The following is a 21018-nucleotide window of genomic DNA, read 5'->3' as shown; positions in this document are numbered from 1 at the left end:
TGACAGTGAGGATGATGATGGTGAGGAGGATGATGATGGAGAGGAGGATGATGACAGTGATGATGATGGAGAGGAGGATGATGACAGTGATGATGATGGAGAGGAGGATGATGATAGAGAGGAGGAGGATGACAGTGATGATGATGGAGAGGAGGATGGTGACAGTGATGATGATGGAGAGGAGGATGGTGACAGTGATGATGATGATGGAGAGGAGGATGGTGACAGTGATGATGATGATGGAGAGGAGGATGGTGACAGTGATGATGATGATGATAGAGAGGAGGATGGTGACAGTGATGATGATGATGATAGAGAGGAGGATGGTGACAGTGATGATGATGATAGAGAGGAGGATGGTGACAGTGATGATGATGATAGAGAGGAGGATGGTGACAGTGATGATGATGATAGAGAGGAGGATGGTGACAGTGATGATGATGGAGAGGAGGATGGTGACAGTGATGATGATGGAGAGGAGGATGGTGACAGTGATGATGATGGAGAGGAGGATGATGAGAGTGATGACGATGATGGTGTGAATCTAAGGGGCGTCACAGCCTGCAGCAGGGATATGGCCGGGGGGCGTCTGCTGCTGATGAGGCCAGAAGGAAGAAGCTGCAGACAGTGGCACCATTGTGTGCATGGCGTTATCACTCTGGTATGCGGGGCGGGCTCCTGGCAGCAAGGCCTCGAAGTGCCTCAGTATGCAGAGCCCACAGCGCCCCCTCCAGCCCAGCAACCGTCAGGTCCACAGAAATGACTGTAGGAGGTCGCAGCTAGCGGGAGGGAAGGCTGTGGGGACGTGACCTGCCACAGCTCACCAGGGTAAGAGCGATGCCCCTCTTGTGGCTGTCACTCCCTGGCCAACAGATGGTTCCCGGACATTATCGCAGAGGAGCAGCAAGCCATCACCACAGACCCCCATGAATCCCACCCGAAGGATGAAGACCCCCAGAAGTGTCACTGATGAGATGGGTGACCCCCAACCAGACGTGTCACTGGGTGCAACAGGTGGGGGGGGGGGGGAAATCGACTGCGGACACACAGGTGACATCACACAAAACTAAAGGTCAACATGTCCCAACATAAAACTATGAGCAGACGCTCAGCCCCAGCCCGGTGACCCCATAACAGAAGATTCAGCCCCAGCCCAGTGACCCCACAAGAGGAGACGCTCAGCCCCAGCCCGGTGACCCCACAAGAGCAGACTCTCAGCCCCAGCCCGGTGACCCCATAACAGAAGATTCAGCCCCAGCCCAGTGACCCCACAAGAGGAGACTCTCAGCCCCAGCCCAGTGACCCCATAACAGAAGATTCAGCCCCAGCCCAGTGACCCCACAAGAGGAGACGCTCAGCCCCAGCCCAGTGACCCCACAAGAGGAGACGCTCAGCCCCAGCCCGGTGACCCCACAAGAGCAGACTCTCAGCCCCAGCCCGGTGACCCCATAACAGAAGATTCAGCCCCAGCCCAGTGACCCCACAAGAGGAGACTCTCAGCCCCAGCCCAGTGACCCCATAACAGAAGATTCAGCCCCAGCCCAGTGACCCCACAAGAGGAGACGCTCAGCCCCAGCCCAGTGACCCCACAAGAGGAGACTCTCAGCCCCAACCCAGTGACCCCACAAGAGGAGACGCTCAGCCCCAGCCCAGTGACCCCACAAGAGGAGACGCTCAGCCCCAGCCCAGTGACCCCACAAGAGGAGACTCTCAGCCCCAGCCCAGTGACCCCATAACAGAAGATTCAGCCCCAGCCCAGTGACCCCACAAGAGGAGACGCTCAGCCCCAGCCCGGTGACCCCACAAGAGGAGACGCTCAGCCCCAACCCAGTGACCCCACAAGAGGAGACGCTCAGCCCCAGCCCAGTGACCCCACAAGAGGAGACGCTCAGCCCCAGCCCAGTGGACCCCACAAGAGGAGACGCTCAGCCCCAGCCCAGTGACCCCACAAGAGGAGACTCTCAGCCCCAGCCCGGTGACCCCACAAGAGGAGACGCTCAGCCCCAACCCAGTGACCCCACAAGAGGAGACGCTCAGGCCCAGCCCAGTGACCCCACAAGAGGAGACGCTCAGCCCCAGCCCAGTGACCCCACAAGAGCAGACTCTCAGCCCCAGCCCGGTGACCCCATAACAGAAGATTCAGCCCCAGCCCAGTGACCCCACAAGAGGAGACTCTCAGCCCCAGCCCAGTGACCCCATAACAGAAGATTCAGCCCCAGCCCAGTGACCCCACAAGAGGAGACGCTCAGCCCCAGCCCAGTGACCCCACAAGAGGAGACTCTCAGCCCCAGCCCGGTGACCCCACAAGAGGAGACGCTCAGCCCCAACCCAGTGACCCCACAAGAGGAGACGCTCAGCCCCAACCCAGTGACCCCACAAGAGGAGACGCTCAGCCCCAACCCAGTGACCCCACAAGAGGAGACGCTCAGCCCCAGCCCAGTGACCCCACAAGAGGAGACGCTCAGCCCCAACCCAGTGACCCCACAAGAGGAGACGCTCAGCCCCAGCCCAGTGACCCCACAAGAGGAGACGCTCAGCCCCAGCCCAGTGACCCCACAAGAGGAGACGCTCAGCCCCAGCCCAGTGACCCCACAAGAGGAGACTCTCAGCCCCAGCCGAGTGACCCCATAACAGAAGATTCAGCCCCAGCCCAGTGACCCCACAAGAGGAGACGCTCAGCCCCAGCCCGGTGACCCCCACAAGAGGAGACGCTCAGCCCCCAACCCAGTGACCCCACAAGAGGAGACGCTCAGCCCCAGCCCAGTGACCCCACAAGAGGAGACGCTCAGCCCCAGCCCAGTGACCCCACAAGAGGAGACGCTCAGCCCCAGCCCAGTGACCCCACAAGAGGAGACTCTCAGCCCCAGCCCGGTGACCCCACAAGAGGAGACGCTCAGCCCCAACCCAGTGACCCCACAAGAGGAGACGCTCAGCCCCAGCCCAGTGACCCCACAAGAGGAGACGCTCAGCCCCAGCCCAGTGACCCCACAAGAGCAGACTCTCAGCCCCAGCCCGGTGACCCCATAACAGAAGATTCAGCCCCAGCCCAGTGACCCCACAAGAGGAGACTCTCAGCCCCAGCCCAGTGACCCCATAACAGAAGATTCAGCCCCAGCCCAGTGACCCCACAAGAGGAGACGCTCAGCCCCAGCCCAGTGACCCCACAAGAGGAGACTCTCAGCCCCAGCCCGGTGACCCCACAAGAGGAGACGCTCAGCCCCAACCCAGTGACCCCACAAGAGGAGACGCTCAGCCCCAGCCCGGTGACCCCACAAGAGGAGACGCTCAGCCCCAACCAGTGACCCCACAAGAGGAGACGCTCAGCCCCAGCCCAGTGACCCCACAAGAGGAGACGCTCAGCCCCAGCCCAGTGACCCCACAAGAGGAGACGCTCAGCCCCAGCCCAGTGACCCCACAAGAGGGACACTCAGCCCCAGCCCGGTGACCCCACAAGAGGAGACGCTCAGCCCCAGCCCAGTGACCCCACAAGAAAAGACGCTCAGCCCCAGCCCAGTGACCCCACAAGAGGAGACGCTCAGCCCCAGCCCAGTGACCCCACAAGAGGAGACACTCAGCCCCAGCCCGGTGACCCCACAAGAGGAGACGCTCAGCCCCAGCCCAGTGACCCCACAAGAAAAGACGCTCAGCCCCAGCCCAGTGACCCCACAAGAGGAGACGCTCAGCCCCAGCCCAGTGACCCCACAAGAAAAGACGCTCAGCCCCAGCCCAGTTACCCCACAAGAGGAGACTCTCAGCCCCAGCCCAGTGACCCCACAAGAGGAGACGCTCAGCCCCAGCCCAGTGACCCCACAAGAGGAGACGCTCAGCCCCAGCCCAGTGACCCCACAAGAGGAGACACTCAGCCCCAGCCCAGTGACCCCACAAGAGGAGACACTCAGCCCCAGCCCAGTGACCCCACAAGAGGAGACACTCAGCCCCAGCCCAGTGACCCCACAAGAGGAGACACTCAGCCCCAGCCCAGTGACCCCACAAGAGGAGACACTCAGCCCCAGCCCAGTGACCCCACAAGAGGAGACACTCAGCCCCAGCCCAGTGACCCCACAAGAGGAGACACTCAGCCCCAGCCCGGTGACCCCACAAGAGGAGACGCTCAGCCCCAGCCCGGTGACCCCACAAGAGGAGACACTCAGCCCCAGCCCAGTGACCCCACAAGAGGAGACACTCAGCCCCAGCCCGGTGACCCCACAAGAGGAGACGCTCAGCCCCAGCCCAGTGACCCCACAAGAAAAGACGCTCAGCCCCAGCCCAGTGACCCCACAAGAAAGACGCTCAGCCCCAGCCCAGTGACCCCACAAGAAAAGACGCTCAGCCCCAGCCCAGTGACCCCACAAGAAAAGACGCTCAGCCCCAGCCCAGTGACCCCACAAGAAAAGACGCTCAGCCCCAGCCCAGTGACCCCACAAGAAAAGACGCTCAGCCCCAGCCCAGTGACCCCACAAGAAAAGACGCTCAGCCCCAGCCCGGTGACCCCACAAGAGGAGACGCTCAGCCCCAGCCCGGTGACCCCACAAGAGGAGACGCTCAGCCCCAGCCCAGTGACCCCACAAGAGGAGACGCTCAGCCCCAGCCCAGTGACCCCACAAGAGGAGACGCTCAGCCCCAGCCCAGTGACCCCACAAGAGGAGACGCTCAGCCCCAGCCCAGTGACCCCACAACAGAAGATTCAGCCCCAGCCCAGTGACCCCATAAGAGGAGACGCTCAGCCCCAGCCCAGTGACCCCACAAGATGAGACGCTCAGCACCAGCCCAGTGACCCCACAAGAGGAGACGCTCAGCCCCAGCCCAGTGACCCCACAAGATGAGACGCTCAGCACCAGCCCAGTGACCCCACAAGAGGAGACGCTCAGCCCCAGCCCGGTGACCCCACAAGAGGAGACGCTCAGCCCCAGCCTGGTGACCCCACAAGAGGAGACGCTCAGCCCCAGCCCGGTGACCCCACAAGAGGAGACGCTCAGCCCCAGCCCAGTGACCCCACAAGAGGGGACGCTCAGCCCCAGCCCGGTGACCCCACAAGAGGAGACGCTCAGCCCCAGCCCGGTGACCCCACAAGAGGAGACTCTCAGCCCCAGCCAAGTGACCCCACAAGAGGAGACGCTCAGCCCCAGCCCGGTGACCCCACAAGAGGAGACGCTCAGCCCCAACCCAGTGACCCCACAAGAGGAGACGCTGAGCCCCAACCCGGTGACCCCACAAGAGGAGATTCAGCCCCAGCCCAGTGACCCCACAAGAGGAGACGCTCAGCCCCAGCCCGGTGACCCCACAAGAGGAGACGCTCAGCCCCAGCCCAGTGACCCCACAAGAGGAGACGCCCAGGTCACATATTATATAACTAGGATGAACAGAACTCAATCTGAACAATCCAGAAAGCTGGGTGACAGCCCCTGCAGGAGCGGTGACGACAGCCATACTGGTTGTCACCCAAATTTCCCAGAAAAATAACTTTTCAGGCTGATTTCAGAAGAGACATTTCCTGGGTGATGTGGAGATGGTGCCGTCCGGTGTACGGGGCACGGCCGATCTCATTCATCACGAGTGACAGGATCCTCGCCCTGGGAGCAGCGACTTTATTTCTACTCCATAAATCACAGAGACGTTTATTGTGGACATGGAGATTTACACACGTAACACGACGCCAGCAGAGGGCGCCACTCACACCCAGAAACCGGTAAAATGCGGCAATGCCAAAGACCTATATAGAAGGCGCCACTTCTCCATAGTTTACTGCGAGCAGCTGCACTGTCCGACCATCACAGAGAAGGCTCCCACCCAGAGCTGCAACCATTTCTTATATACCAGTCACATCCAGAGCTGCAACCGCATGTCCTATAAAACAGTCACATCCAGAGCTGCAACCATGTCACATACACCAGTCACCTCCAGAGCTGCAACCACATCTTACACACCAGTCATATCCAGAGCTGCAACCACATCTTACACACCAGTCACATCCAGAGATGCAACCATTTCTGATATACCAGTCACATCCAGAGCTGCAACCGCATGTCCTATAAAACAGCCATATCCAGAGCTACAGCCACATCGCATACACCAGTTACAATTACAACACAGAGTTGCAATCATGTTTAATACTCCAGTAACATCCAGAGCTGTAATCAGTACTCTGCTGTTATATCACGGTTTATACTCCAGTCACATCCAGAGCTGCGGTCAGTTCCTGAACCCTCTAGAGTGAGGGGGTTCAGAGAACAACACCTCCTGGAGCGGATACAGAACCAGCAAAGCAATGGAGCACAGACACAAACAAGAGACCACCATCTACTTCCCCCTGTTCTCAGCCACTACAGGCCGGGGAGAGGACGACTGTAGGACAGGAGAATACAGTCTATTGCTCCCTGTTATGAGCCATTTCAGGGGAGAGGATGACTGTAGGACAGGAGAATACAGTCTATTGTACCCTGTTATCAGCCATTTCAGGGGAGAGGATGACTGTAGGACAGGAGAATACAGTCTATTGCCCCCTGTTATCAGCCATTTCAGGGGAGAGGATGACTGTAGGACAGGAGAATACAGTCTATTGCTCCCTGTTATGAGCCATTTCAGGGGAGAGGACGACTGTAGGACAGGAGAATACAGTCTATTGCTCCCTGTTATCAGCCATTTCAGGGGAGTGGATGACTGTAGGACAGGAGAATACAGTCTATTGCTGCCTGTTATCAGCCATTTCAGGGGAGAGGATGACTGTAGGACAGGAGAATACAGTCTATTGCCGCCTGTTATCAGCCATTTCAGGGGAGAGGATGACTGTAGAACAGGAGAATACAGTCTATTGCCCCCTGTTATCAGCCATTTCAGGGGAGAGGATGACTGTAGAACAGGAGAATACAGTCTATTGCTCCCTGTTATCAGCCATTTCAGGGGAGAGGATGACTGTAGGACAGGAGAATACAGTCTATTGCTCCCTGTTATCAGCCATTTCAGGGGAGAGGATGACTGTAGGACAGGAGAATACAGTCTATTGCCCCCTGTTATCAGCCATTTCAGGGGAGAGGATGACTGTAGGACAGGAGAATACAGTCTATTGCCCCCTGTTATCAGCCATTTCAGAGGAGAGGATGACTGTAGGACAGGAGAATACAGTCTATTGCCCCCTGTTATCAGCCATTTCAGGGGAGAGGATGACTGTAGGACAGGAGAATACAGTCTATTGCCCCCTGTTATCAGCCATTTCAGGGGAGAGGATGACTGTAGGACAGGAGAATACAGTCTATTGCCCCCTGTTATCAGCCATTTCAGAGGAGAGGATGACTGTAGGACAGGAGAATACAGTCTATTGCCCCCTGTTATCAGCCATTTCAGGGGAGAGGATGACTGTAGGACAGGAGAATACAGTCTATTGCTGCCTGTTATCAGCCATTTCAGGGGAGAGGATGACTGTAGGACAGGAGAATACAGTCTATTGCCGCCTGTTATCAGCCATTTCAGGGGAGAGGATGACTGTAGGACAGGAGAATACAGTCTATTGCCCCTGTTATCAGCCATTTCAGGGGAGAGGATGACTGTAGAACAGGAGAATACAGTCTATTGCCCCCTGTTATCAGCCATTTCAGGGGAGAGGATGACTGTAGGACAGGAGAATACAGTCTATTGCTCCCTGTTATCAGCCATTTCAGGGGAGAGGATGACTGTAGGACAGGAGAATACAGTCTATTGCCCCCTGTTATCAGCCATTTCAGGGGAGAGGATGACTGTAGGACAGGAGAATACAGTCTATTGCCCCCTGTTATCAGCCATTTCAGGGGAGAGGATGACTGTAGGACAGGAGAATACAGTCTATTGCCCCCTGTTATCAGCCATTTCAGAGGAGAGGATGACTGTAGGACAGGAGAATACAGTCTATTGCCCCCTGTTATCAGCCATTTCAGGGAGAGGATGACTGTAGGACAGGAGAATACAGTCTATTGCCCCCTGTTATCAGCCATTTCAGGGAGAGGATGACTGTAGGACAGGAGAATACAGTCTATTGCCCCCTGTTATCAGCCATTTCAGGGGAGAGGATGACTGTAGGACAGGAGAATACAGTCTATTGCCCCCTGTTATCAGCCATTTCAGGGAGAGGATGACTGTAGGACAGGAGAATACAGTCTATTGCCCCCTGTTATCAGCCATTTCAGGGGAGAGGATGACTGTAGGACAGGAGAATACAGTCTATTGCTCCCTGTTATCAGCCATTTCAGGGGAGAGGATGACTGTAGGACAGGAGAATACAGTCTATTGCTCCCTGTTATCAGCCATTTCAGGGGAGAGGATGACTGTAGGACAGGAGAATACAGTCTATTGCCCCTGTTATCAGCCATTTCAGGGGAGAGGATGACTGTAGGACAGGAGAATACAGTCTATTGCCCCCTGTTATCAGCCCATTTCAGGGGAGAGGATGACTGTAGGACAGGAGAATACAGTCTATTGCCCCCTGTTATCAGCCATTTCAGGGGAGAGGATGACTGTAGGACAGGAGAATACAGTCTATTGCTCCCTGTTATCAGCCATTTCAGGGGAGAGGATGACTGTAGGACAGGAGAATACAGTCTATTGCCCCCTGTTATCAGCCATTTCAGGGGAGAGGACGACTGTAGGACAGGAGAATACAGTCTATTGCTGCCTGTTATCAGCCATTTCAGGGGAGAGGATGACTGTAGGACAGGAGAATACAGTCTATTGCCGCCTGTTATCAGCCATTTCAGGGGAGAGGATGACTGTAGGACAGGAGAATACAGTCTATTGCCCCCTGTTATCAGCCATTTCAGGGGAGAGGATGACTGTAGGACAGGAGAATACAGTCTATTGCTCCCTGTTATCAGCCATTTCAGGGGAGAGGATGACTGTAGAACAGGAGAATACAGTCTATTGCCCCCTGTTATCAGCCATTTCAGGGGAGAGGATGACTGTAGGACAGCAGAATACAGTCTATTGCCCCCTGTTATCAGACATTTCAGGGGAGAGGATGACTGTAGGACAGGAGAATACAGTCTATTGCTCCCTGTTATCAGCCATTTCAGGGGAGAGGATGACTGTAGGACAGGAGAATACAGTCTATTGCCCCCTGTTATCAGCCTGGGGTGACTATAATATCATGTATCCGCAGGGCTGAGACCCTTCTATAAGTGACTGTTATCAGCCGGATCCTCATATAACACTCCAGCTCTATTATATGATCCGTGGCTCCGGCGCTGTGAATAATATATGGGGCGTCACTTTCTGACTCGTTTCTTAGCAACTTGAGGTCACTTGTCCGGATCCTGTGACCAACTTTCACAGCGAAAGCCGCGGGCATCGTGTGGGACACAAGTGCCGGGCCCTCGGGCGCAATGCCAAGGGGTCACTAGTGGCAAGACGCCCCCCTGCTCCTCTCCTGAGGTGTGCAGGTATATTATAATGAGGGACAGGATAAGCAGCTGCCAGACCCTTCTAACAGCTGCTTATCTCCAGCAGAAGCCGCCGCAGACATTACACTGTGGCAGAGTTATAATGTCCGGTGATATAATTAGTCGGCCGTCAACAGTCCCATGTAAGTAAAGACTCATCGCTGACAGCTGGAAAGTTAGAAAACGATTACAGACCACCGTGTGTCAAGATCTCTGCTTTCTGTCAATGGATGGCAGTATTCATAGTGTGAGACCCTCAGCATGATCTAACACTTTTCACAGCTGAGGCTGTCACAGTGTATCAGTGCAGACAATCCTCTGCAGCACAGATCTCATGTTCTGACACTGGGCTGAAAATTCTCACCTGCACTGACACAGTGTAACAGAACAGTGACACAACAGGGCCACATTAAGGGCCCTAATATGGAGACAATACGCAGGAGGGTGGTGCCGGTCGCCATTAACTCCTCGCAGGACGATTACCACAATGAGGGATTAACAGCTAATCCCCACCTAATGCCAAACTTCAGCAGGAAGACGCCCCCGATCAGCGGCGCCCTGCAGACAATGCCTGTGCCCCTCCCGTACTAACGATAATCGTCAGTGTCAGGGACATGCTGCCCACAGAGCAAGCCATGATACAATGGCCCCTCCTCCAGGCGGCAGAGAAGTCACAGCTGACACCATGACTGCCCCCAGTCAGAAACTGACAGGAGGAGTAATGGAGGGAATTACAACGATGAGCTACATTCAATGGTGACCGCACAGGAAGCCACCATTGCTCAGCAAGACCTGGTAGGTCACCAGCAATTGACAACTTCACGAGGCGTGAGGCACAGAGAGCCTCACTATGCTCCGGGGGAGACGGATGAAAGGCCGATGGATGGTGGACGCAGAGCGCTCACACAGCCCAGCGCTCGGTGACAGACGTGGCATCTGGAGGCCATTGCCTTCCTGGAAACGCGCGATATCAGTGGAGAGCGTAGCGATGGGCGGAGTCAGAGGGTGTAAATTACCGCAATAATATGGGCGCTGCTGCCACCGAATTTACAGGGGAAGCCGCCTTCAAGCTGTGTGACAACCAACATGGCCGCAGTGACGACGGCCACAGGAAGAATCCCCCAGCTTTCCCAAGAAGGCGTCATTACAGGCTGGCAGTAGAGCCGGCATCCCACCCAACAGGCTGCCCCCCGACCCCTCCTATCCACCGCACTGAGAGCCTTCCCCCACCAGTCTCCTCCAATGCACCGTGGCACCCCCCCGTCCCCTGCCATGCCCCCCCAGTCCCCTCTTATACCCCCTTGCGATGCACCCCCAGTCCCCTCCTATCCCCCAGGTGCCCTCCCAGTCCCCTCCTATCCTACTCCCACGTGCCCCCCCAGTCCCCTCCTATCCTACTCCCACGTGCCCCCCCAGTCCCCTCCTATCCTACTCCCACGTGCCCCCCCAGTCCCCTCCTATCCTACTCCCACGTGCCCCCCCCAGTCCCCTCCTATTCTACTCCCACGTGCCCCCCCAGTCCCCTCCTTTCACCCCCCCAGTCCCCTCCTATTCCCCCCTTCCCCCCGGGGCACCCCCCCAGTCCCCTCCTATTTCCCCCCTTCCCCCCGGGGCACACCCCCAGTCCTCTACTATCCTACTCCCACGTGCCCCCCCAGTCCCCTCCTTTCACCCCCCCAGTCCCCTCCTATTTCCCCCCTTCCCCCCGGGGCACCCCCCCAGTCCCCTCCTATTTCCCCCCGGGGCACCCCCCCCCAGGTCCTCTACTATCCTACTCCCACGTGCCCCCCCAGTCCCCTCCTTTCACCCCCCCCAGTCCCCTCCTTTCACCCCCCCAGTCCTCTCCTATCCTACTCCCACGTGCCCCCCCAGTCCCCTCCTTTCACCCCCCCAGTCCCCTCCTATTCCCCGCCCCAGGGCACCACCCTGTCGCCTCCTATCCCCTCTCCCCCGGGACCCCCCGGGTACCCCCTCCCCCGGGCGTCCCCTCCTATTCCCCCCCTAGGGCACCACACTGTCGCCTCCTATCCCCCCCCCCTCCCCCGGCACCCCCCCCGGGCACACACCCCCTTCCCCGGGCGTCCCCTCCTATCCCCCCCCAGGCACCCCCCAGTCCCCTCCTATTCCCCCCGCCCCAGGGCACCCCCTCCTATTCCTTCGAGGTCACAAATCATTAACCCTTCGCCTGTGTGCACAAGGGGTGTGTCAGCTCACAGAGCCTGCGCCCATCTCCATAGCGTCCAAACCCCTAAACACAACACACAGAGGGCGTGGGGGGGCGAGACACGCAGACACCTGACATCAACAACCGGCGCCAAAATAGAGAACTGTTCACAGCATGCGACGGACAATAAGTCCCAGAAACCCCAGAGAAATGATGTAACACCAGCCCCTTCCCCACCAGCTAAGCATGTCCTGCCCACCCACAGCCTGAAGCGTCAGTCACATGTCAGTGTTCTCCACGGACGGCACGCGTCCCCAGTCCTTGTAATGTCCGTCATCAGACATCAGTGCTTTTAGCACGGATCAATCACGCCCATTATAGTCTACGGGTCTGTGAAAACCACGGATGCAACACGAACGCCATCCGCGTTGCATCCATGTTTCACGGACCATTAAGAGGAGATGCACGGACCCAACACGGATCCTTCACAGACGCATCACGGATTTGAGCACAGACACAGACGTGTGTATGAGGCTTAAGACAGCAAAAAGGGGCGTGGCCCACAAATCACCAAAACGCACTCATATGAGATACGCGCCACAGTCATGAGCGTCAGTCTGGTCGCCATAGCTACGTCCTGTGTCTACTTCTCCTCATGTGACACGGTGCACAAGAGAATGTCCAATACTGACCACATCCACAGGGGTCCAGGGTGTAACCATGACAACCAGCATGAAAACCTCCATGCTTTACACTGCAAGCTGCAGCTGGTAAACTGGACAATGGAGGGATAAGTCAGAGCAGCCTCCATCACTGGATCACAGCCTCGCCCCCGGCGCCATAACGGTGACACACGGAGGACATGGCTATTACACACATCACGGGGAGACTTCACCACCGCCAGAAAACTGCGGATAAAGAAAAGAGCAGTGCGAAAACAAGAGAGCCACGGTGCGGGCCACGGGGGAGGAGTCAGGGGAGTACCCGCCAATTATACCTGGGTCATCGGTTCTGTGCACACTGGTCAACAGAAAGACCAGCGAGCGCCACACAGCATTATAATCCAATCAGACCTCAGAGCACTTACTTAATGAAGAAACTGGCGCCTTCATCCGTGAATCCTTCCTCCCAACCACGGGGCAGATCTGAGAAGAAAAGAAGAATAGTGAGTGCAGCTCTGGAGTATAATACAGGATGTAACTCAGGATCAGTACAGGATAAGTAATGTATGTACACAGTGACTGCACCAGCAGAATAGTGAGTGCAGCTCTGGAGTATAATACAGGATGTAACTCAGGATCAGTGCAGGATAAGTAATGTATTTACACAGTGACTGCACCAGCAGAATAGTGAGTGCAGCTGTGGAGTATAATACAGGATGTAATACAGGATAAGTAATGTATGTACACAGTGACTGCACCAGCAGAATAGTGAGTGCAGCTCTGGAGTATAATACAGGATGTAACTCAGGATCAGTACAGGATAAGTAATGTATTTACACAGTGACTGCACCAGCAGAATAGTGAGTGCAGCTGTGGAGTATAATACAGGATGTAACTCAGGATCAGTACAGGATAAGTAATGTATGTACACAGTGACTGCAGCAGCAGAATAGTGAGTGCAGCTCTGGAGTATAATACAGGATGTAACTCAGGATCAGTACAGGATAAGTAATGTATGTACACAGTGACTGCACCAGCAGAATAGTGAGTGCAGCTCTGGAGTATAATACAGGATGTAACTCAGGATCAGTACAGGATAAGTAATGTATGTATACAGTGTCTCCACCAGCAGAATAGTGAGGGCAGCTCTGGAGTAACTCAGGATCAGTACAGGATATCCAATGACTCTAGGTTGGGTATGTGAAGGGTGCATTAAGTTTGGGTCTTGGGCTTTGGTTTCATATCTCACCTGACAACATGCCAGTAACTCTGTGACACACACATACAACATAAAAAGGAAAGGGTTTAACAGTTACTGCGTTTGCGATAAAAGATACAATTCCAGTACACACCACTGGTCCGACACACAACTGGTTTACTGGATCCCTGGGAATTACGGACTGTAACGTGTCCAATTAAAGGATGACATTAACAAGCTCCATTCCAGTTGCAGGAGTAGCACCATAACATGGCCTCAGGATGTGACAACCTGGCACCGATGCAGCAATAGTTGTCAGTGATGGGCGTTCTCCAGGTGTCTGCGACTTTACCGTAACAGCAGTGCAGACGCCAGATAACAATCCTAGCAGAGCGCGCTGTGCCCAGGAGGAACCCACCACCAGCCAATCAGCCACAAGACGACTCAAGTCAGATCTGTCAGATGGAGGAGCGACAAAAACACCACGAACCTCAAAAATACAGAGATCGACACAAGAAAATGGAATTAGCTGACCAATACCACTAATACTCCACAGGAGACTGAAGACAAGGAATGATACCACTAATACTCCACAGAAGACTGAAGACAAGGAATGATACCACTAATACTCCACAGAAGACTGAAGAAGACAAGGAATGATACCACTAATACTCCACAGGAGACTGAAGAAGACAAGGAATGATACCACTAATACTCCACAGGAGACTGAATAATACAAGGAATGATACCACTAATACTCCACAGGAGACGGGGCAGATGATAAATTATACCACTAATACTCCACAGGACAGGGGGGCCGAGGGGAAATTATAACAATAATACTTCACAGAAGACTGGAGCAGACGAGGAATGATACCATTAATACTCCACAGGAGACTGGTGCATAGGAGGAATAATACAACTAATACTCCACAGGAGACGAGAAATAATACCACTAATACTCCGCAGGAGACTGGAGCAGACGAGTAATACCACTAATACTCCACAGGAGACTGGAATCGATGAGGAATAATACCACTAATACTCCACAGGGGATTGGAGAAGATGAGGAAAAATACCACTAATACTCCACATGAGACTGGAGCAGATGAGGAATAATACCACTAATACTCCACAGGAGGATGGAGCAGACGAGGAGTGATACCACTAATACTCCACAGGAGGATGGCGCAGACGAGGGATAATACCACTAATACTCCACAGGAGACTGGAGCAGAAGAGGAATTGTACTACTAATAGTCCTTAGGTAGGTAGTTCAGGTCCTGTCTTTGTACTACTAATAATCCACAGGTAGGTAGTTGGAGGGTGCTATACCTATAATACTTCTAAGGTATGTAGGTGGAGAAGGCTCCATACAGATAACAGTAATACTCCTTAGGTAGGTAGTAAGGCATTCCTGTCCTGATATTACTAATACTCCTCAGGTATGTAGTATCAGGATATGACCGCCATTAGTATCAGGACAGTACCCTCTTGCTACATACCTGAGGAGTATAAGCATTAATAGTAATAGGTAGGAAGTAGCAGGTGGGAATGTCCTAAACTGATACTACTTACCCAAGGAATATTAGTAGTAACAGGGGTGGTCCTAATACCACTAATACTCCACAGGAGACTGAAGAAGACAAGGAATGATACCACTAATACTCCACAGGAGTCAGGGTTAGATGAGGAATGATACCACTAATACTAAACAGGAGACTGGAGCAGACGAGGAATAATACCACTAATACTCCACAGGTGAGGGAGCAGAGGGGAAATTATATCAATATTACTCCACAGGAGTCTGGAGCGGATAAGGAATGATACCACTAATACCCCACAGAAGACTGGAGAAGATGAGGAATTATACCATTAATACTCCACAGGAGACTGGAGCAGACGAGGAATAATAACACTAATACTCCACAGGAGACAGGAGCAGATGAGAAATTATACCACTAATACTCCACAGGAGATTGGAGCAGACGAGGAATGATACCACTAATACTCCACAGGACACTGGAGCAGACAAGGTATGATACTAATAATACTCCACAAGAGACTAGAGCAGGCGAGGAATGATACCACTAATACTCCACAGGTGAGGGAGCAGAGGGGAAATTATATCAATATTACTCCACAGGAGTCTGGAGCGGATAAGGAATGATACCACTAATACTTCACAGGAGACTGGAGAAGATGAGGAATTATACCATTAATACTCCACAGGAGACTGGAGCAGACGAGGAATAATAACACTAATACTTCACAGGAGACTGGAGCAGACAAGGAATGATACCACAGGACACGGGGGTAGATGATAACTGATACCACTAATACTCCACGTAAGAGGGGGGCAGAGTGGAAATTATAACAATAATACTCTGCAGGAGTCTGGGGCAAATGAGGAATAAAACCACTAATACCCCAGAAAAGACTGGCGCAGAGGAGGAATAATACCACTAATACTCCACAGGAGACGAGGAATAATACCACTAATACTTCACAGGAGACGGGAGCAGACGAGGAATAATACATAGAAACATAGGGCCAGATTTATCATTAGCTCAAGTCAGAATAATGGAGTGAAAAAGTCACAAATTTTTGTGCAATCGCTTAAACTGCGCAAAAATTTGCGACTTTTTTCTGCTCTGCACTATGCTCGCCAGTTTTCTGAAAGTGGGCGTGTTTTCTTATGTAAATGAATCTCTAGACAGATTTACGATTGGGGCTATTTAAAAAGTCGCAAAAAAGTCGCAATTTTACTCCAGTGAGGACCATGCTTATCTTATGAGACTTTTTAATAGAACATGCGACTTTTTCATAAAAACGTGCGACTTTTTCGTAAATATGTGCGACTTTTGTAAAGCTGCTTACTGACGGATAAACTGCTACCGTCAAACCACATTTATTACAGTCTTAAAGGGCCGATCATAAATCTGACTTGGCCAAAACTGACTTTAGCCATATGTGAAAGTGGAGTGAGCCGTCAGAGTCGTGATAAATCTGGCCCATAGACTGTGTCGGCAGATGAAGAACCATTTGGCCCATCTAGTCTGCCCCATATACTGAATACTATGGATAGCCCCGGCCCAATACACTGAATACTGGGCAGACTAGATGGGCCAAATGGTTCTTATCTGCCGACACAGTCTATGTTTATATGTATTATTCCTAATACCACTAACACTCCACGGGAGACTGGAGTAGATGAAGAATAATACCACTAATACTCCACAGGAGGCTGGAGCAGATAGGAATAATACCACTAATACTCCACAGGAGGCTGGAGCAGACAAGGAATAATACCACTAATACTCTACAGGAGACTGGAGCAGATGAGGAATAATACCACTAATACGCCACAGGAGACTGGAGCAGAAGAGGAATGGTACCACCAATACTCCCCAAGTAGGTAGTTCAGGTCCTGTCTTAGTACTACTAATAATCCACAGGTAGGTAGTTGGAGGGTGCTGTACCTATAATACTTCTGAAGTATGTAGGTGGAGAAGGCGGGTTCCATACAGATAACAGTAATACTCTTTAGGTAGGTAGTAAGGCATTCCTGTCCTGATATAACTAATACTCCTCAGGTATGTAGTATCAGGATATGACCGCCATTTATTAGTATCAGGACAGTACCCTTTTGCTACATACCTGAGGAGTATAAACATCAATAGTAATAGGTAGGTAGTAGCAGGTGGGAATGTCCTAACCTGATACTACTAATACTCCTCGGGTAAGTAGTGACAGGGGCGGTCCTAATACTCCTCAGGTAGGTACTAACAGGGGCGGTACTAATACCACTAATACTCCACAGGAGACTGAAGAAGACAAGGAATGATACCATTAATACTCCACAGGAGTCTGGGTTAGATGAGGAATGATACCACTAATACTCCACAGGAGACTGGAGCAGACGAGGAATGATACCACTAATACTCCACAAGAGACTAGAGCAGACGAGGAATGATACAACTAATACTCCACAGGAGGCTGGAACAGACGAGGAATGATACCACTAATACTCCAGAGGAGACTGGAGAAGATGAGTAATTATAACATTAATACTCCACAGGAGACTGGAGCAGACGAGGAATGATACCACTAATACTCCAAGGAGACTGGAGCAGACGAGGAATGATACCACTAATACTCCACAGGAGACTGGAGAAGATGAGGAATAATACCACTAATACTCCACAGGAGACTGGAGAAGACGAGGAATGATACCACTAATACTCCACAGGAGACTGGAGCAGACGAGGAATGATACCACTAATACTCCACAGGAGACTGGAGCAGACGAGGAATGATACCAAAAGTACTCCACAGGAGACTGGAGCAGACGAGGAATGATACCATTAATACTCCACAGGAGACTGGAGCAGACGAGGAATGATACCACTAATACTCCACAGGAGACTGGAGCAGACGAGGAATGATACCACTAATACTCCACAGGAGACTGGAGCAGACGAGGAATGATACCACTAATACTCCACAGGAGACGAGCAGATGAGGAATGATACCAAAAATACTCCACAGGAGGCTGTAAAAGACGAGGAATGATACCACCAATACTCCACAGGAGACAGGGGCAGATGAGAAATGATACCACTGCTACTCCACAGGAGACTGAAGAAGACAGGGAATGATACGACTAATACTCCACAGTAGACTGGAGCAGACGAGGAATGATTCCATTAATACTCCACAGGAGACGGGGCAGATGATAAATGATACCACTAACACTCCACAAGAGAGGGGGGCAGAGGGTAAATTATAACAAAAATACTCCACAGGAGTCTGGGGCAGATGAGGTATAATACCACTAATACCCCACAGAAGACTGGAGCAGACGAGCAATGATACCATTAATACTCCACAGAAGACGAAGGTAGATGATAACTGATACCACTAATACTCCACGGAAGAGGGGGCAGAGTGGAAATTATAACAATACTGCTCCACAGGAGTCTGGGGAAAATGAGGAATAAAACCACTAATACCCCACAAAAGACTGGTGCAGAGGAGGAATAATACCACTAATACTCCACAGGAGACTGGGGCAGACACGGAATACCACCACTAATACTCCACAGGAAACGGGGTAGATGATAAATGATGCCACTAATACTCCACGGAAAAGGGGGGCAGAGTGGAAATTATAACAATAATACTCCACAGGAGTCTGAGGCAGATGAGGAATAAAACCACTAATACCCCACAAAAGACTGGAGCAGAGGAGGAATGACACCACTAATACTCCACATGAGACAGAGCAGATGAGAAATGATACCACTAATACTCCACAGGAGACTGAAGAAGACAAGGAATGATACCACTAATACTCCACAGGAGACTGGAGAAGACAAGGAATAATACTACTAATACTCCACAGGAGACGACAAGGAATAATACCACTAATACTCCACAGGAGACGGGAGCAGACGAGGAATAATACCACTAATACTCCACAGGAGACTGGCGTAGATGAGGAATAATACCACTAATATTCCACAGGGAACTGTAGAAGATGAGGAATAATATCACTAATACTCCACAGTAGACTGGAGCAGATGAGGAATAACACTACTAATACTCCACAGGAGGCTGGAGCAGATAGGAATACCACTAATACTCCATGGGAGGCTGGAGCAGACGAGGAATGATACCATTAATACTCTACAGGAGACTGGAGCAGACGATGAATAATACCACCAATACTCCACAGGAGACTGGAGCAGACCAGGAATACTACTACTAATACTCCACAGGAGCAGACTAGGAATATTACTACTAATACTCCACAGGAGACTGGAACAGATGAGGAATAATACCACTAATACTCCACAGGGGACTGGAGCAGAAGAGGAATAATACCACTAATACTCCACAGGAGGATGGAGCAGACGAGAAATAATACCACTAATACTCCACAGGAGATGGGGCAGAGGGGAAATTATAACAATAATACTCCACAGGAGTCTGAAGCAGATGAGGAATGATACCACTAATACTCAGGTAGGTAGTTCAGGTCCTGTCTTTGTACTACTAATAATCCACAGGTAGGTAGTTGGAGGGTGCTGTACCTATAATACTTCTGAGGTATGTAGTTGGAGAAGGCGTGTATTATACAGATAACAGTAATACTCCTTAGGTAGGTAGTAAGGCATTCCTGTCCTGATATTAGTAATACTCCTCAGGTATGTAGTATTAGGATATGCCATGTATTAGTATCAGGACAGAACCCTCTTGCTACATACCTGAGGAGTATAAACATTAATAGTAATAGGTAGGTAGTAGCAGGTGGGAATGTCCTAACCTGATACTACCAATACTCCTCAGGTAAGTAGTAACAGGGGCGGTCCTAGTACTCCTCAGGTTCGTAGTAACAAGGGCAGTCCTAATACTCCTCAGGTAGGTAGTAACAGGGGCGGTCCTAATACTCCTCAGGTAGGTAGTAACAGGGGCGGTCCTAAAACTCCTCAGGTAGGTAGTAACAGGGGCGGTCCTAATACTCCTCAGGTAGGTAGTAACAGGGGCGGTCCTAATACTCCTCAGGTAGGTAGTAACAGGGGCGGTCCTAATACTCCTCAGGTAGGTAGTAACAGGGGCGGTCCTAATACTCCTCAGGTAGGTAGTAACAGGGGCGGTCCTAATACTCCTCAGGTAGGTAGTAACAGGGGCGGTCCTAAAACTCCTCAGGTAGGTAGTAACAGGGGCGGTCCTAATACTCCGCAGGTAGGTAGTAACAGGGGCGGTCCTAATACTACTAATACTTCTCAGGTAGGTGGTTGGGGGCTCCTGGTCCCCGGGGGGAGCGATGAGTACCTGAGCGGATCATGTGGCCGGAGTTGACGGGCTCTCCGGTGCGGGGGTGCAGCCAGGTGGTGCTCCGGCTCCGGTCACTGCGGGGAGAGCACAGACAGTTAGTCCCGGAGCCCGCCTCGCCCCGCGCCCGCCCCCTCCTCCCGCCTTACTCGATGAAGAACACTCGACCGTCCGCGCACACCCCGTACGACCAGTCCTCGGGCAAACTCTCCCTCCCGCCGCCCTCAGCCGCCATCTTCACCCCCCGCCCGGGTCCCGGAGGAGGGGCGCGCTCCCGCCAACCGGCGCGCCCCCGCTGCCCGAGGTAACAATGTAACAAAGTGCAAGAGCCGCACCACGTGACTGTCCCTGACTGCGGCCGCCGCCACCTGTCACCTGAGAATACTACAACCCCCGTCATCTGCAGCCGGCCCCGAGTGATGGTAGTGTCCCACCTGTATCACACAGGACAGGATTAGATACAGTGGATGCTTAGGTGCCCCTATGTAAAAGTGCGCCTGAGGGTCCCCATACCAGTGCCATACACTGCCGGGGCACTGTAAGTGGGCATTACTGATGGAGGGCACTAAGTGGGCATTACTGATGGAGGGCACTAAGTGGGTATTACTGATAAAGGGCACTAAGTGGGCATTACCATTGTGGGGCACTCTGAATAGGCATTTTCTTTGGGGACACTGTCAGAGGGCATTGCCATTGGGAGGCATTATTGGGCAGTACCATTGGGGGCACTGTAAGTGGGCATTACTGTTGGGG

General features: G+C 52.6%; 1 protein-coding gene across 5 annotated transcripts in view; it reads right to left on the bottom strand.

The window, feature by feature from the left end:
- The window catches only part of PLEKHA7 (pleckstrin homology domain containing A7), a 69686-nt gene extending 49134 nt beyond the window's left edge, over positions 1-20552 (bottom strand). For 4 of the 5 annotated variants that reach the window (XM_044270997.1, XM_044270999.1, XM_044270998.1 and 1 more), the window contains exons 1-3: positions 20415-20552; positions 20266-20342; positions 12653-12710 (exon numbers count right to left, since the gene is read on the bottom strand). In XM_044270997.1, the coding sequence (XP_044126932.1) occupies positions 12653-12710; positions 20266-20342; positions 20415-20500 (221 nt within the window). In that variant the 5' untranslated portion in view covers positions 20501-20552. Of the gene's footprint in view, positions 1-12652; positions 12711-20265; positions 20343-20414 lie in introns of those variants that run through there. The other variant, XM_044271003.1, reaches the window with a different exon arrangement.
- Positions 20553-21018: the final 466 nt, after the last annotated feature.

The sequence above is a fragment of the Bufo gargarizans genome, chromosome 10 (genome assembly GCF_014858855.1).
Source record: "Bufo gargarizans isolate SCDJY-AF-19 chromosome 10, ASM1485885v1, whole genome shotgun sequence".
Taxonomy (NCBI): Eukaryota; Metazoa; Chordata; class Amphibia; order Anura; family Bufonidae; genus Bufo; species Bufo gargarizans.
Note: the sequence above shows the minus strand (reverse complement) of the source record. Positions and strands in the feature narration are given on the sequence as shown.